An 18,749-nucleotide genomic window follows, 5' to 3' on the forward strand; every position below is an offset into this window, starting at 1 on the left:
TAGATGGCACAGGTCTAAGGCACATGGATGTTGCTCCTGAACTCAGGATTTTACTCCTGAACTCAACTGAAATTTTTAGTGTTTGAAAACCTAATTCAAGCTTTCCTACCTGGTTGGCAGAACTAGGAAGAATTTAGGTGACTCAGCTAAATTGTGGCTTAGAGTTGAGGGAGGTGCATCCTTTGAAGCAACCTCACCAGTGCTAGGCTGCTTACTGTGAGGGCAAAAGGTCTGGCAGTTCCTTTAGCAGCCTCTTGTTATTCCTTGTGTGCATGTTAAGTGAAAAATGGATTTGGGCTCTACAGCAGGCTTTTACAGTTGGAAGGAGTGCAATAAACATGTGTCTGCAGTTTGGTAATGGTAGAAGAGGAAAGTTACAGTGAGAAATTGGAAGAGCAAGAAACCAAACAAAACCTTAGTGCAATTCCAGGAAGTTTTGTCAGGACCATGAGACATCAGGACAGTTGCAAACTAAAATGCAGACTGAAGACTCTCTGTGACTATGTGGGTACAGTGAAACTCTTCATAGGAGAAAGCTTTGCTGTCACTAAAGAAGCCTGTGAACTGCTCAAGCCAATGCAGTTTGGCAGAATTTCTGGTTCAAAACATATAATGAACATTGATGTCAAATATCTGCTAGCAAGTCTGAGGACACTGGACAGCCTGAAGATGTTTTAGTTACATTTGAAGAGCAGAGCACAGGGCAGAAAGTAACGCATAAAAATGGATGTAGTCTAACAAGGAATACACCTCTGCTGAAGTGGGAAACGACAGCTCATAGCATGTTGGATATGTTTGATCTTGGAAGAACTTCATAATATGCACCCAGTTGAATCTGCGCATTTTAAGTCTGTGTTTTAGAAAACTGTTTACATGGAGTGAAAAATGGGAGAAGCAGAGTAGAGAACTTGAGTAAAGAGAAAACTTGGGGATGAGAAAAGATAAAGACAAATCAATAGGAGTTTGGAAAGAATGTGGGTGAATGTGATGAAGATAATGTACAATAGAAGGGAAAATGGTACAGTGAAAAACAGAAGGAATGTGGATTTAATGATGCATTTCCAGAACAGGAAAATGCACACTAGTGCATTAGCTTTTAATTTCCTTAAGGATTTCTCCATTATAGCAGTGTAAATTGCAGAAAGAACAGATTGGCTCAACTGCCTTCTGTACAACTGAACACTTGTGATAAATTCCAAAGAAAGGAAAGAGATGGTATTTGATGCTTTTATGCTACCATATGGTTATCTCTTTGAGAGGAGAGAGGGAGTAATGAGGAGAGAGGGCGATAGGAAACAAAACTTCCTTTATGTTTTCATTATTTGTTTGGTAGTCAGCCGGTACTTTCTTAGTGAAATGAAAGTGGTGAGCACAAAATAAATTAGTATTGCAAAAAATTCCAGGGCAAGAATGGAAGAGCTGATCTACTTCTCAACACAGTCTGATTTCAGCACAAATTTTGTGTAAGTGTATTAATCTGTGTGTAGTGCTTGTTGCTGCTGGTCAGCCTCCCTCAGAAATACCTCTGTGACTTGCTCTGACTACTTCTGAGCACAATGGAAACCCCCACTTTTCTTATTTTTTAGTATTTTTAATGCCTTTGATTGTTTTAAAGATAATTCCTGTCATTTTTCCTCTGATCTTGAGGATCTTGAGTGTGGAGTGTATACTTCATGGTGGGTAGGGAGGATGTTTTTACTCAGCTTATTACAGCATTTACGAGTTTTTAAGTTCTTTGTTACAGCAGCACTTGCCTCTTATATGAGTTATGTCTTGTTGTCTGTCATTTATGCTGATTTCAACAGCTGAGCTTTGGACACTCAGTGTTTGGGATACCAACATTGAGTTGAGCCTTTTTGTGGGAAAAGCTAGTGAGAATAGGTGATTTGGGGTGATTATTGTGAAACTGATGCTGTTTGCTTTGGTATGTAGAAGCATATGATGGTTGATGTAGGGCAAATACGTACCACAATAATATCTATTTGCTGCAGAGAATATGTAACTTGAATTCTGCTAGGCTCTAGTTATTTTAGAAAATTGCTGTCTGGTCTCTCATACCTCAGCTTAGTTTTGTATACCCTAAATGATTGCAGTTACATCAGAGAAGTTCCCCTTCCTTTGGTACAGTGCTGAACAAGCTACTGTTGTCTGAATCTGTTTTAAGCCAAGTCAGTTTCTCTTCATCCTTAGGTGAAGTAGCCTCAGACTTTGTGTTACTAGCTGCTACATGTGTGGCCAGACTTGTATTCTTACATTGCCTATTTATTTGCCAATGTACAGATCCTCTTGAAAACTTTAGCACTCAAGAAAGACATCATGTGGATTTTGAATGCACCCTGCAAGATTTTGAATCCATAAATGAAATGTTAATATGATAACATGAGCTAGATATAGTCCTGTTTTCACTTATTTCATGGAATTTAAAAGGGAATCAGTTTTCAGTTTCTTCAATCAGCTCACTTGCATTACAAAAGATAAGTACCACTTGGCATGACTGGACTCAAAAATAGATACTAAAATAATAACCTCATAATAATGGTTTAAATTCCTAACACTTGCAGTGGGAGGAATGGGTGCTTTCCCCCAACAAACTGAAACAGAAATGAAAGCTGCCTGCAAATATAGCTTGTAGCCTTGAAAACATGAAAGTACTTAAGTATCGTTACTTCACTTATTACCTCATTTTTAGTAGCTTTATCTTACTGAGTGAAACCTAAACAGTCAAATCAGTTTACCTTCTTGAAGGTACATATTTGACTACCATTTAGTGTGAGTGGAAGCAAATGTAATAATGGAACAGATCTGGAAAGGGATGAGGATATACCAAACATATGTGTATATATATGCATAGGTATGAATGTCTATATATAAAAATGGTATAGACTAGTTCTTGCTAAGGGTTTGATAATTAGAACTATAAATAGCCAACAAACTTCTTAAAGAAAAATGATCCTGAGTGATGTATCAGTCTCTCTCTGAAACTTACTTGTTGCCTTTTCTTTTCCTATTAGCCTGCAAAGGGCTTCCAGTGCCTATACTTTACATGAACAAAAAGGCATCAAGCCTCAGCATTTAAGAGCAAATCTGAAGACCTTTTCAAAAATTAAATATTTTGAAAACTTTTTCTTTCTGATATACAAGTCATTCCAACTGACACTTAAGTGAATGAACATCTTTGTATGCCAGAAGACATTAATAACTTCTTTGCATCTCTAAATCCTATTAACACTGGCCCAAGTAATGAAAATGCTGCATACTGGCTGATGAATGTTGTTTGTTGACTAGCTTATAAAATGGTTTATTTGGGAAAATACCTCTGAATTTATAAACCTCAGGTAATACCTGCCATGAAAAAGATTTCCAAAATAGTGTGCAAGTAGATGTTGAATTACAAAAAAGAAAAAAACAAAAACAACAGTAAAGGGAATAAAGCAAATAGATTTTGGATATTTTTTTCATCTTTTTCTGTTTCTCCTTGCCTCCATCTTGCAGTTACCTAACAGGCATTTCAAAGGTACCTGATTCAGGCCAGATCTGGACACTTTCAACAGATACTAAAGCAGAAAAAAAAAAGTAGATAAATCGGGGTTTTTATGTGAAGAAAGAAGTACAAATGGACCACACTTTTAATTGGCACCAGTCTATGGCTTAAGAGTATGGCTTCTTGGAAATATTACATAAGATTCACAGTACAGAAAGAATGGGGAGAGAGAAGTTGTGCAGTTGGAGAGAGAGAAGCAAAGAGAGGGGAGGTGAATGGAGAAATGACTTAAAGAAGTTACTCTGGTACCTCAAATATTATTTTCTATTCTTAATACAGCTTGTTTGTTTGATAAATTATTGTTAGCTGACTAGATTTGGCAAGAGAAGTGGTCCTTGATTTTTAAGTGTCATTCCTTTGTGAATCCAGTTTGTATCCAAACCATTTTGTAAGTGTTGCTTACCAGTTGTAATACATATTGCACTAGTTCTTGCATTGTGTGGTGTGAATTCATAGGAGATTTCAAAGGTTGTGACAGAATTAGCCTGGCCTGTGTTCGTTGTGTGTAAATTTTGATGATTGTAAGTGTTCCGTAGTTTTATAAATTATTTTGATATTTTCTGTGCTGTATTCTGAAAGATTTTACAGTGTTGAACATCTAATGAACTGTTTTTAAAGACACTCCTCATTGAATCTGCATGCATTTATTCAATGAGTACAGTTTGATAGAATTTAACTATCCACATTGAAAAGACTGTTTTAAAACATGTGATAACTAAATTCTGTGGGGAATTAATAAAACTTATGAAGATGATTCAGTAGCTATTTTGATAGTAGTAGGAAACTGAACCAAAGAAAATGGCTCAAGAAAGAATATTGTAGAACGGCTCTGAATGCTTGGTCACAACAGGTTCTTCCCAGCTGTACAAGCTCCCAGGAACATTTCTCAGCCTAAGATGAACTTGTATTTATTTAACTTTTTTGTGGTATTTCTTCCTGCTTCTGAATTTATCAATAAAATCCTGGTTTTATTTAAGATAACTTGTGTATGTCTTGGATAAAAAAAGCAAACAAAAAGGCCTTTACTCTTTCCTTTGAGGCTGAGAGTAGGACCGAGACAGTTAATGCCCTTGTGGTTGGACAGTTCATGGGAGAAGTTTGATACTCTCCCCGGCCGTGACCACAGACTTTTCAGAGTTATTATCAGCAAAGGAGAAGGTAATGATAGAAATATAGATTGTGTTATAGATTGTGTTAGTTACCAAGAAAATACATGTCTATAATGTGACTTTAGTCAAAGTTAAACTTGACTTTGCAATTTCAAATGTTCTGGATCACCCTGGGAGCAGGGAAGATATCATCAGCATGCTGTTTTAATTTCCACAAAAGAACTTCACCCTGCTATAGGTTATGGCATTTCACTCATTAAGAAACAGGATTTGTGTTAAGATAATGAATATTAAATGTTGAGAGCAAACACATTCAGTCTGAACTATGCCTTTTTTAAAGCCGGTGATATTTCAGTGCCCGAACCAACTGGATTTTTACTCAAAATACTCAAGGCATGTCACTGTTGGTCAGAAAATGAAGAGTTGGTGTCATGGCCAGCAGAGCCCAGCAAAGCCAGGTTTGCTTTATTTAAATAGTATATGTGGAATATCCACAAATCTTTTTTTTTTTTTATTTATTTCATGGGTAGGTATTATTATTTTTAGTCTTAAAGGGGCCAAGGGGTTAGCACAAATTTGAATAATTGAACATCCCGTAAAATACAAATTGTGATCGGATTTTCACAGCCATCACAGCTGCACAGAATTCTGTCAGCTTCTCCTGAGGAGGAAAACACTCCTGTGATTTCAGTTTCATGTTACTTTAAGGGACATAAGTACTTTGGTTACCATCCCAATTGTAACAAGAATGTTGTGTTTTAAACAGGAAAGCATTTCCTATCTTTGGGAGTCAGAAGTTCCCTGATTCAAGAGTGATATTCACAAAATCTGTGCACTGCCCATCTGTTGTAGTAAGATGGAAAACCCAGCAGCATTAGTCTAGCTACAGTTACCTTCTGGCAGTACTTTATTGTTACGCTCATGAGAAGCAGTTAGCCCTGTTGTACCTAATTGTGGGTAGGCAGGAGTAGCAGGGTAATCTCGCTGCCCCAAAGAATTTCCTGTCTACTTGGATAAGATTATTGGAAAGGAGGATGTAGTGGACAGAGTTAACAGTATGTGATAGGACATATGATACTGTTTAAATGATTCTTGTTGGGTTGGTTGGTTAGGAAGTGCTGAGTCAACTGGGATAAGACTTTCAAGGAAAGAAGACAAAGTTAAGTGCTGGAGAGAAAACCATGCAAGGGTGCTATTGCAGAGTCCAACTGAGGAATGAGCAGTGGGAAATAGATTGAGAACAAGCAGCTGAGGAGCATGGGGTTGAGGAAGCCCTGCCACAGTCTGGATGCTCTGTGCTTTCTGCTTTGGAAGGTTCTGTAGCTTCTCCTGCTGGGGAGTTCTGGTTTATTCTTCCCCAGCTGGTTTTCTTTAGACAGTATGGCTGGGAAGGAAGGAAAAAGCTGCACCTAAATTCTTGCAATTTGAAAATTATGTTCTCCCTTAAATATGTTGTGATACAGGACAGTCCAGGAAAGAGAAATTGTCCTTGTTGAGACATTTTTAGGGTTTTTGGTCTCTCTTTATTTGCAACAGGTCCTGAACCTTGCTGTAGTCCTGCCTCACTTGTGCTTGTAATACCACAGTTTGTATCAGTCCCTACTTTTGGAGTTTGATTCTATTGTTTTCACCCACTGATTTTTTAAAAAAGTACTCAAAACTACAAAAGCCCTGGAAATGTTGAATTCTGTTTCTTTTTCTAAAATGGAATTTAAATTTATTTATTTTACTACCCTATCTCTGAATGTATTTTTGACCCTCTGCTTTTTTATGTTGCTTTGTGAATGACCCCCTAAGAGAAAAAAGCTAACTAGATGGAAAATTAATGAAACAAGTAAGCTTGAAATTGCCATCAAAGTATATAGAATAAATTAGCTAAGGCCAGACATTTTTCTTCAATACATCTTATGTTCTTCCTAGGTATTCATGCTGACATCATTATCCAAAATGCATTATGTTCATATGCTGCTGAAGAATGACAAATAGCTCAAATTATTAAATTGCATTTGATTTGACTGCTAAAGTTTATTGGGGTACAGTATAGGAAATCAGCCTGTCTGTCATCTTGAAACTATCTTTCTGTAGAACCTTTGAATAATTTAAATCTTCTGTCTCTTCTGTTTTCTTTTTTGATCCTTAAGAATTCTAATTAAGAATTCTTGGAAATTGTGTCTTAGCACAAATAATCTTCTGTGGCACTATGCTGACTGTACATTTTTGTACTGTGCAGGAGTTTTGAAAAACATGATAAATAAGCTACCATGTTTTCTGATGCTTGAGATGTCCATTTACCCCTGCTCCCCATGTTAGTGCAGATACATTATTAGGTAAATATATATATATATCCTGCCCACTAAAATGTGTAATAACTAATAGGATAGTTGAAATCAGAGCAGTTAATAAAAAAAAAATACATATATAATATATATTCTCTTTTGGGTCACTTTGAACTTCAGTGTGAGAGAGGTGGGTTTAAGAGCAAATGAGTACAGAGCCAAGTCTGGTATGAATTACTGCAAATACTTGGACCTATAGAAAGATACCTGTTTCTTAATAGTAAGCTCTCTTAATTAAAATTTTATATTCCATGTGTTCATACATTGCTGTTTAGTGGATTCTGTCTGATAATTGCTACTATAGATCATCAGCCATAGGATTTTTACATGGCAAAATACAGAAGAAAAAACACAGAAATATTAATATAATATAAATTGGATGATTTAGTCAAATAAAAGTAGACATGGACTCTCAGAATTTACTGAAAGCCAAGAAGTTAGTCAAATGAAGCACATTACAAGTGTTGTCTTAACAAGATTTTTCTGTTGGAAACAGCAAGGCGTTTCCATACGATTTCTGTGAAAATGTACATTACTACTATGGATTCATGAGGTGTTATACGCTGCCAAAGTAGTGATTACTTAAGGAAAAATAAAAATAATACAGAGTGTTTTCAGATTTATCATAGAAACAAGGATCACAATACTGCAGGAAGCAGGACTAATTTGAAACATGCTTAAGATTGTTCTTATCTAAGTTAAGATCTGGAAAAGTGGAAGGAATATTCTCGGAAAAACCAGTGACCATGAAAACATACTGTACATCATGGTATATTATGCTGCTGTGAATGCAGAATTTCTAATGGCAGGTGAAATCTGTTGGTATTTTTGGGTGGTAAAGGTGAATAAATGAAAAAAAGTGCAGTAGCAAATTGTCTTCATGAAATGCAGATATATTGGGGCTATGAAGAAGCCACTTTGACTGATTGTTGTCATGTAAACATAGAATTGCTTGAGCAGAGACTGCAAAGAAGGAAGTGTCCTGCTTATCATGCCTTGTTACACAGCTTTTGCCTTTGGATGCTTCCTGCAGCAGACCTTTGGAAAGTGTTAAGATGAAACACTGGAGTAAGTGGGTGATGGACAGATGATCAGGAGTTTACAAGGCCTTACTGTGTAGGTGTGTTAGCTGACTCAACCTTTTGGAAAGGTTAGCAGAAGCAAGGCACTTGCTGGTAGTCAGGGTGGCTGCACAAGACAATTTAGAGCTACAATTCTGAAAAGAGAGAGGGGGAGACTTGCTCTTTCAGTGGTTGTGAGAATCAAGATGACGTGAATTTAGTGATGAACTATGAAAAACTGACTACTGATTAAAGGTAAGAAAACAGTAAAGCTTGTCTTCACTGCTGTAAAGCCATCTAAAGAATGTGACAGGTTTTACTGGAAGTATTTGTAACCATTCAAAATGAATAAATTTTGAATTTATTTTTACCACTGTATCTTTCAGGGGTTGATGGAGAAGTGCATCTTCTGCATAGAAAACACAGATCCTCTTGATAATTTTAGGACTGCTTTATCTGTACTTTTGTCAGTTTTAATAATTGCTACAGTCCTGTTTCTTGGATTCTTCCTCCTGTTGTTAATAACCTTTATGCTTCCTGTTCTGAGGCACTGTCTAAATTTCTGCCAGCACAATCATAATTTTACCTAATCTTCATCCATTCCCCTATTTGTTTAATGTAAATTGAAATATTACTTAGTCATCAGTTATATTTTCCCATTATATTCTTTTATAGTGGTATATTTATCATGTCTTAAAAGCTAATGAATGATAGATCTAGAGTTTGGTGTTTCCCAATGAGATGAGGAACGTCAGCTAGCAGGAACAGAGTTTTCCTGTACCCTGATGTACATGTGGGAACCCAGCCTGGTAGCTGTGGCTCATGTCCTTGTTGCTGAGGCTTTCAGTAATGGCATAGCAGTATTGATGTTGCTTTGGGCACGTGTGAGATAAATGTTGCTTTAAAATGCTTTTCAAATAAAAAAATTCAAGTGTCTGTCCTAGTAATGGCAGCCATACTAAGAATAATTGTTGGTTCTAATAAATAGTTTTGTTGGTTCTAATGATACAGTTTATGTTTATTTTTTAGTTCATTAGCCACTAAAATTTTTTTACCTGTTAACAGTTAATTTTTAATTGTAGGCTTATTTCAGTCTTACATGTTGTTGGACATTATAATACAGAACAGGTTAGTAATTGCAAAAGAGTCTTCATTGTGATTTCTTTTGTCTCATGATGGTGGTTGTTGTTGTTGTTTAGGAAACCTGAATTGACTGACTCTGCCTCTCTGCTAGAGACCTTCAAGTTTCTTGAAAATGCAGCTGCAGATTTCAGTGATGAGGAAGATGAAGAAGATATTGAAGGAAGAGAGAAAACAATCATTGATACTGCAACAGTGAGTGGAAAAAATAATTGAAAAAGTTACGAAGAACAGAAAAAGTGAGATTAATGAGGTGCCTATAAGCAAAGTATATGACTGTGTATGTACACATGCAAATCATTAATACATCTTTATGATGTTCTGTCCAAGCATGTGTGCATAAGAGGAATTATATATGCATTTCTAAGTTTGTGCATACAAGTTATGCTTTGCCATCTTTATTGCTCTAAGTTAAATTAAATTTTTCTAAAATTCTCTTTACTATTCCATACTGGCTAGTGTTTTTGAACTGGAATATGATTTTTAAAGTATCAGTTGTCCTTTTCTTACAGTTCTCAGCTTAGTTTGAAGGTATTGTTCATATGTTGCATGCCAGTAATTATTCTTGAATATTTATAAAAAAAATATTGATACTTAAAATGACTTGTAGAAAGTTGTCTTACAGTACAGAACTGAAATAGAATTGGATTTATAGCTTGTGGAAGGAAGAAGTGTAACTGGAAGAACTCTAACGTAGTTAAGAAATTTTTTTGTTTGTTCAGTCAAATGCCTTAACCTCACTCGTGATCTGTACTTCACTATATGATTTGTTCATATGGTCACATAGATACATGCAATCAGTATTCCTCTTTAAAATTAAATTTATTCTGTGAATTGTGTTTCCTAAAAATTGGAGCAGATAAAAGGTGATGAATGTGATTGTTTCTATGGTCAGTTTTAAGAATTAACACTAAAAAATGGATTGGTTTTATGGCATTTTTAAAGGGGATCTTTTCAGATCATTTCTGTCATTCATGGACTCAACTAATGTCTGAGACTCTTCTATTAAGTTCTGTTTAATATACAGTATGTTCCCTAAGCCTGCTGAAGAAATTAAGCTTGAAGTTTAGAATTGCTTCAGGTTTAGAAATTGGTTCACTGTATTTAGAGGAAGTACAGTCACTCATCCTCATGAGCTGTGGGATGTTGGACTATGTATTGAGATCTTTACAGACTGACCCTTATCAAGGTTCCAAGTCAAAACATTGTGATTAATGTAAATTTTCTGTTTCTGTAGAAGTAAAAATTATGGTACAGTTTTCATGTATCATGGTATCAGCTTACCAGTTGGTCAAATAACTGCAAAGAATCTAGTTTGTTTTGATTATTGAGGGAAAAGTGAATTTTTTTGTGGAAAACTGAAGATGAAATTCTTCATTAAAACTTTTTTTTCTTTTACCATAATTTGCTTTTGAATCTGAGAGGGAAATGCAGTTTTAACATGCTTAAATAGTAATAATCTGAGAAAGCATTCAGAATGGAATGACTTACGAAGTCTAAGAAGATCAGGTCTTGTTAATTCCAGGGTTTGGGGTTGGTTTATTTGTTTCCTGGAGTTGTGTCTTGGTCCACATAGAGAATGATTTCAGAATTTAAAGTTAGGCTATTTTCAGAGAGGCAGACTGAGATTGGTTTTGCTGAAGTCTTTTCTATGGCATTCTTATTGGGGTTTTTTTGTGGGTTTTATGTATTTTTCAAAAATGTTTTAAGAGAAAGTTTGAACATTCTGGTATTAAAAAAAAGGACAGTAGTGGTGTAGATTAGTGTAGGTTCATTTTCCACATGATTGATCATTGATGGCCATAGGAAAAAAAAGCTACCCACAAGTTTCATTTTCACTTAGAAGTTTGAACAAAGTACTGCATACCAGATTTGCTTATTAATGTGTACTTTTCGGCTTCCTCTTCAACTTCCTGTTTGGATTTTGCATAGAGGACAAGACAGTACTGCTTGGATTAAAATTGTGTTTGTAACTTAATTCAGCTTTTTTTTCCCTTTCCTTTCTGACCCTTCAGATTGTAAGGAAAAGAGTGTTATCTGATAGCAGTGAAGACAGAGATACAGAAGAAGCTTTGAAAGAGTTTGACTTTTTGGCTACCTCAGATGATGGTGATGGGGAATCAAGAAGTTCAGGAGATGGAACAGACTGGGGTAAGGAATTTTGATGGATCATACCTGGAGAAAAAAAAAAAGTGCTAAGAATATATTGTGACTGAACAGTTCACTGAGTGAGCTCTCTGTCAGGATCACAATATCTTTTGATTATTTCTACTATTTCTATTTCTGTTTTATTATCAGTAAATAATTGGTAGACTGAAGTCTTCTTGATACGATATTCTCTTTTTTTTCTGTTCACTCCTTTAATGTAAAGAATCTTCAAGGTTTTTGCCTCAGGTCATTTTTCCTTTCCTTTAATTCTAACGCAGATAGAATTTAAATTTTATGAGTGGTATTTCAATGTATTTTTCCAGTGACCCATGTACATGAAGGGCTCTGATAAAGCTGTATTTTCCAATTATGGTATGCAAGTTATTTTGTCATTTTTGCATCTTTAAGTCTGCTAGTCATAGAGAGACATTTCACAAACTGCTCTCTGTCTTTTGAGGTTCACATCCTGCAACCCAAATTGCCACCATCCAATTTACCTTGACATAATTAATCTGTCTAAATCCTTTGTGTAGAGAAGGGGAGAAAGAAGAGAACTGGTTAAGTATCTTGATAGGAAGTTGTTCCCTACTTCAGCTGCTCTGGAAAGTCTTAAGGATAAGTGGACACAGAGTGGGCTATTGAAGATGATGGGAAATAATTGAGCTGCAACTGTGACAGACTGATAAGCCATGGTAGCTGTGGCTTTCACATGAGCTGTTGACTCCAAGATGTATTTCACTAAAGCCATGTCCATCTCCTGGCTGGACTCCAAGTTACTGTTCAGTGTGGTGTAGTCTCTGCTTAAGAGGATGTTTTAATATCATTATATACAGCAGTCAGTATTCTATTCACCAAACAAATTTAAAAATACTTCTCTTAAAAAAAAAAAATCAGATACTTCTCTTTAATACTAAATACTAAAATTTTATCCATTTATGCTTGGTCAGTGCTGCTATTGCTGCACCTGTGTCACCAAAAAGTCAGTATCCCGACAGGAACTTTTTATTCTCTAATTCACACATCTGGTTTATTTTTTAATTCATTGATGACAGCTAAGTACAAGTGAGGGGAAGTCTAACATTTAGAATAAATTGCTTTGAAAAATAGTAGTTTCATTTCCAGAAATGCAAAAGGGTTTTTTTTGAGTTAGAGGTATTGATGTTTTTCAATTACTTCTTTCACGACCTGTGTCTTTAATGGTAACTGTATATAAGACTAAGTTTCTTCAGGGAGCTCCCTTTATAAATCACTTAGGTCAATTTAAGTGAAACTGTTAAATGTAGTACAGTAGAGTGATATTGTTGTAATGAGGGACAGTAACAAACAGAGGAAATTCTTTCTTCATTTTGGATTCCAAGTATTACTGCTCAGTTACAGTCATCTGTTGAACCCATTTGGCTTGAAAGGTCCTCAGATGTTTTCTGGTAATTTTTAAACTATAAAGCAGTTGAATAGCAGTAATTCAGGATCTACTTCTGAAGTTGAATAGTATCTGTGGGGCATGTGGGAAGCATGGTGGGACAGTCTGTAGAAAATTAATATATTGGGTGTTATCCTGGCAACAACACAATCTAATAAAAATCTATTTAATTTTTTTGTTGTTGTGTTGTAGTTGTTGTTGTAGGAGAGAAAAAAGTCTTGTCTAGGCAGGGAGGAAAACCATGATAAAACTTTTAACCGAATTCCAGAAAGACTAGATACTTGTTTCTCTGAAGTATGATTTTCTTTCACCTTTTTTGAATTCTTTATGCAATTCTTGCTCATTACTGGTAATTGAGGTATATGCATTGAGAGGACGTGACTTAGCCAATATTCTATTCCACAACCCATTTTAGAGTCTCACTTCAGCTTACTAATGCTTGTTTTCATACCTTTTCTTAGAAGACTTAAGCTGCTAAACTTTGTCTTAAGATAATCTGACACTCGATGAGTATAGCATCATGACTGAAGGATTCAAAGGTGTGAGAAAGCACCTTAAAAAGTAGCTTCTCCCTCTGTGATGCAAGTCTGAGCAGAGTCAGGCTCTGTTTTCTCGACATGTGTGCATCAGGTAGTTAGAGGCCACACTAAGATGCATTTTTTTGGCATCACTGAACTCTCGCAGTAGTCTAAGCCCCTCCTTGTAGCTCATCTGCTTCAGCTTCCAGAACCATCTTAGAGGCTCCCTTAGACTTGCTACACTATGCCAATAATATGTACTTAGGACTCTACCTAAAAGTGTTCCTCAGTATTAAAAATATTATATTGGATGGAGTACTCTAAAGTGTGGTCTCAGAAGTGCTCAACACATGGGAACAGTCACTTCCCTCACCCTCTTGGTTACGTTCTTGTTAATACAACCCAGAATATTGTTAGTTGCTTTTGCTGCAAGAAATATGTTGCTGAATCCTGTTGAATTTGATGTTGATAGAGGATCCCTAGGTCTTTTCACCATTATGCATTTTTGACAAATCAGTCACAATAATAACGCATGTGTGGTTTTTATCTTTTGTCCAGTCATACTGACTCTTTCAGACTTGATTGATGGTGTTGAGCTTCCTCTACAGACATTTAAGTTCTACAGCTTAGTCTGAGCATAAGTTTATTATTGTTTGTGTTTTGAAAGGTCTAGAATAGCTTATCAATGTAGAAAGCAAATGTGGTCTGAAAGGAATTAATCTTTAAATAATAAGGTTGAGATTTTAATGAGAAAACAAAGCAAAAAGATAACATGTTTCAAAGATTTTGGAGCTGTAGTGGTCATGAAAATATATATGAGGAAAAGCTGTGTTACCTCCCCTCTTCTCGCATATTATTTTTCTAAGCTGCCTCAGGAGGACAGCTTCCATATATGGAAAAATTACTCAGGGGATTTGAACTCACATAACACATTTTGTTCAAAATCTTTAAATACTGTAGAATTGAAATAGAATTCTATTCTGTATCATGTCACAGAGGAAGCAATTTGAGGAAGATGTTTAGGAAAAAAAAAAAACAAACCCAAAACAAAATATGGGGATTTTTTTTGGTTAGGTATGCTGAAATGTTTTGGACTTTTTTTACAAAGATTACTACCGCAGGCCTTCATCTTTTTGTGAAGTTTCATGGCATTACTGCTCTAACGGTTTATTTAAACCGCAGTGACATGAATACTGGGTTCCAAAATGATTTCAATGTGCTACTGCTTTGTGTAAATGACAACATAGCACAAAGACAATAAAATGAGAATTTGAAATGCAGTGACACAACATCTGAGCTGTAAAGTTGTGTTGACGAGTAACATAGCTGTTTCTTCTACATATAATAATTCTTTCTGTGGAGGAAAGAAAAAGCTGAAAAATACATCCTCATTTATTGTTAAGTAAATATCGCTTACATTTATGGACAGCTATGTGCTTGGTTATGGGAATTAAACACATGAAATTTCATCTCAGTTTTTTGATTAAGAACATTTCTGAGCAAACAGAAGTGGAATGTGAGTAGCAGTTTTACAGCTTTCACAAGCTTGGTGCTATTTCTGTCTGTTTAAAATAAAAGACAAATGCCGTTGACAGCAGCTGTTGCCTCCTTCAGTGGAGATCACTTGGTGACATTATTGAAAAAGGATGTTTCATTTGTTTCACTTTGTTTAGAAAAGGAAGACCAGTGTCTCATGCCTGAAGCCTGGAATGTCGACCAGGGAGTTATAACCAAACTCAAGGAACAATACAAAAAGGAGCGCAAGGGGAAAAAGGGGGTGAAGAGTAAGTGGAAAACATTGCACCTTAAAATCATAAATCTCACATCTTTCACACCCTTAATTCTATCTCTCTTTCAATGTTTTCCTAAAATTACTTACTCTTTTACTTTGCTGCTCCTGACTGCTTTCCTGTTCACCAGTTCTCAGGGGTTGAAATTAATGACAGACAATCAAGTTACCCAATAAATAGTTTGATTAGACGTAACTTCTTCCAACCAAGTGTTGGGTTAGTTAAAAATTCGTGCTTTGAGCATGGTTTATACTTTCATTATTCAGATACTTAAATTGTAAAAGGCATTGTTTTAATACTTCACACTTTAATACAGAAGACTTCAGAACCCTTTCTTAGCTGGAAACATGCCAGTTCCACAGGAAGAGTTAAAGTCTGGTATATAAATAAACAAAGAAAGAAACCAAACTGGAAACTCTCTTGAGTATCCTATTAGATGACAGTGGGAGAAAACAGGTTAATTTCTACCCCTGTTTATACTTGACATTCACAACATGAAAGTCATGCTGTCATCATAATTTGTTATGCAGGGCTCGAAATAGGAAGCAACTATGACCATCAGTTTCTTTGTGAATCCTAGGATTTATTTGTTTACTTTCATATCTCTGGGACTAGCTTTTAAAAAAGTTGGTATTGTTATTAAAAAAAAAACAAAACCAAACTGTGAACAGTATCTGAAATGCAGTTTCTAGCCCTGTATTTTTTTGTTATATTTCTTGAAAAACAGATATGTTTTGTAAAATCAATGGGTTTTGATAGGTAACCATAAAACTTTTTTAACTCAGATGAGAATTTAAAATTAAACACTGTATCCATGGCTGTGTTTCAAATACCTAGCCATATTGAGAATTCATGTGTGAAAGATGTATGTTAATAATATTGCATGTAGCCTGGTAAGAAATTTCAGGGATGTTTCTCCCTTTGTGGGAAGATGCTTATGAATACCAAGAAAATTCTCACTTCAAAAGAGATATGCATAATGGTACAAATATGTCAGACCCTCACGTCATTGAGGCTGACTTATTCTATTACTTTTTGTATTGATATTCTCATGAGCTGCTGCTCAGCAGTCTGTTATGTGGCTGAAATTATGTTATGAAATACAAAAACTAAACCTCTCTTTTTCTTTCCAAATTAAAAAAAAAAAAGTAAATAATTACCATGCTTTAAATTTCTCAAGTAATATTTTTGTCATCTTTGGAATAATGTAATTTACTGGGAGCTAATTGAAAGTCCGGCAAGAAGCTGAACTGGCTAACTAAAGTGTTCATGTTTAACAAAATTGATTCTAAATTTCTTTATGGTTAAGATAGGGCATGCCAATATATGATTACAATGAAAGTGATTTTTGTAACTTGTCTGTTATTTTAAAAATATACAGACATGTTATGTAGTTCAGGGTAAAATAGCTGTAAGGTTAGTTTAGTAGAAATTATTTAATCCAAGTATTGAAATTCTGTTCTTGAACAGCTGTTGTCTTTTTATTTTTGATAAAACTTAATGTTAATATAGACATAGACATTATTGGAATATGTTTTATATCATTATGATAAAAACTCATGATGTGAAGACAGCACTTGGGCATCCAGTGCTTCTTCATGAAGATAACTGCTGCTCAGTACCTTTTGGATTGATTTGATTGGTTTGATCTTGGGAGACAAAGTGATTTACTGTAGCAGTGAAATTAAGCATCTTTCCATGGACAAACCATCATTGGAGGGGCATCAATGCAGAAAAATCAGGAAGAATCAGAGCCTGTTTTCAGTTATTCATAATACTGCACATAGTGAAGAAGAATGTGAGGGAGGCTGTCTGGAGAAAAAAGAAGGGACTAAATAACATTAAATTTTACAAAGTTTGTTTCCATTACTTTAATTTCATCATATATGGTGCTTAGCCACTGAACTGCTACTAAGTAAAATACTGTTTTTATAGTAAAACAATCTTGCAAAATCCTTCTTAGTGTGTTTCTGGATTGAGTAATATTTTGGTGACAGACAAGTTAAATACAATTTAGTTTATTATCAGTCATTATAGTTAGGGTGGACAACGTAGCATTTGCAACTGCATTAGTAAACTCATGATTTTGCAAGGCTGTAGTAAACATTCCTATGAAGTAATAAGAGAATAGAATCATAGAATGGTTTTATAAGACAATACATATATTAGAGTACACTACTGTGTTAAAGCTGCTTAAAAATAGCTGTATTATTTACTGGTCTAGGAAAAAACATAATGGACTATGGGTAAGACATTTTCCCATTCTTAATTAAACTTACAACAGGAAAAACTACCGAAGATATGTTTCAGCCTCAATCCTATATAAAACAGTCAAAACAGGGATGTGGGAAAATGATGGAGCAAAGCACAGGTAAGTGTCAAGGAGGGCATGGGTCTTCACCATATGTAGCTTCAGGAAGTAGGCCAGTGAATCCAGTTGCATTTTTATTTTAATATAACTTTTTGGATCATATAGTTCACGATACTACACTACTGCACAAATAATTTTAAATTATAATGTTGTCATAAGAATATGCTGCACAAAGTACCTGATGCACAAATTCTAAAATATTCACAGATGTCAGCTATTGTTTTAGCAAAGTAAAAATTCTAATAATCTAAAGTGTGACTCAGTTGGCGGCATTCTTCAGCATCCTGTACAAGTAGCACTATGAGTTCATACATATGGGGAAAATTGTGCGTTCACAGTTCTCAGTTGCTTCTGTCACTTTCTTCTTGAAATTCATTTCATGCTGGATGATTAGTTACTGCTGAAATAAGTGCTCATTAGTTTTTCTGTGGTAATGTCATAATGCAAGGTAGGATCCATTGTTGCATGTGCTGCTGTAGCATATCTGATATAAGGAGTGTCATCGTGAACTATGCCTAAACCCTTTAATTTTTTGGTTTTTTCTGGTTAGGGCCCAACAGGTCAAAGCTGCAAGATATGCTTGCAAACTTGAGAGATGTTGATGATCTCCCTTCATTACAGCCATCTGTTGCACCTTCTTCTAGGCCCAGTAGCTCAAGGCTCATTGAACATGAGATAAACAGGACGGATGAAGGTAAATATTAAAAAAGTGCATACCCCTTTGTAAAGGGTGGATGTTTATAATTACTTAAGGATTATCCTCTAAGACTTTCGAAGCACTTCACATTCTGATTGCAAGTTCCAGCTGTGATAAGTTACATTCCCATTCCTCCATTATGATCACTATTAGTAAGGTCAAGACACCTACCTAAGTTCAAGTCTTGGCTGAATACCTTTGGGTGTGATGGAAAAAAAATAATTTGGCACTTAGTGGCTTTGTAATATGACCATCCTAAATCACTTGCTTTCGTTTGTGCTCAAGCCTGGCAGACAAGCGTGGACCATAAACTCTGAGGACATAAGAGCATCATTTCTTTTCCCATTGACATAATTTTAAGTGTACGTATCTATACATACACACACACAAGCTTGTCCTTTTTTCCCAGGTGCAAAGATAGAGGCCCTGCAGGTAAACACAGATGCCTTACTATAGCTTTCAGAAGCATGTGGTGATTGTGTAGTGAATCATACAGAATAATTTGCAGCTTGGCAGTGTATTAAATTCTATAACATGTTGGAAAAATTAAGAAAAATGCTCATAGGGGCTAGCCCAAGTATGGAAAGCCACACATGTGTCTTTGTAATGAAGTGCTAC

At 35.5% G+C, this 18,749-nt stretch overlaps 1 protein-coding gene across 7 annotated transcripts in view; it reads left to right on the forward strand.

The window, feature by feature from the left end:
• The window catches only part of STRN (striatin), a 69,028-nt gene that overhangs the window by 27,608 nt on the left and 22,671 nt on the right, over positions 1 to 18,749 (forward strand). For 2 of the 7 annotated variants that reach the window (XM_058835979.1, XM_058835980.1), the window contains exons 6-10: positions 9,247 to 9,382; positions 11,203 to 11,338; positions 14,947 to 15,057; positions 17,348 to 17,434; positions 17,985 to 18,128. In XM_058835979.1, coding sequence (XP_058691962.1) covers positions 9,247 to 9,382; positions 11,203 to 11,338; positions 14,947 to 15,057; positions 17,348 to 17,434; positions 17,985 to 18,128 — 614 coding nt within the window. Of the gene's footprint in view, positions 1 to 2,285; positions 5,109 to 9,246; positions 9,383 to 11,202; positions 11,339 to 14,946; positions 15,058 to 17,347; positions 17,435 to 17,984; positions 18,129 to 18,749 lie in introns of those variants that run through there. The other 5 variants (XM_058835985.1, XM_058835981.1, XM_058835982.1 and 2 more) reach the window with 5 other exon arrangements.

The sequence above is a fragment of the Poecile atricapillus genome, chromosome 3 (assembly GCF_030490865.1).
Source record: "Poecile atricapillus isolate bPoeAtr1 chromosome 3, bPoeAtr1.hap1, whole genome shotgun sequence".
In the NCBI taxonomy this organism is placed as follows: Eukaryota; Metazoa; Chordata; class Aves; order Passeriformes; family Paridae; genus Poecile; species Poecile atricapillus.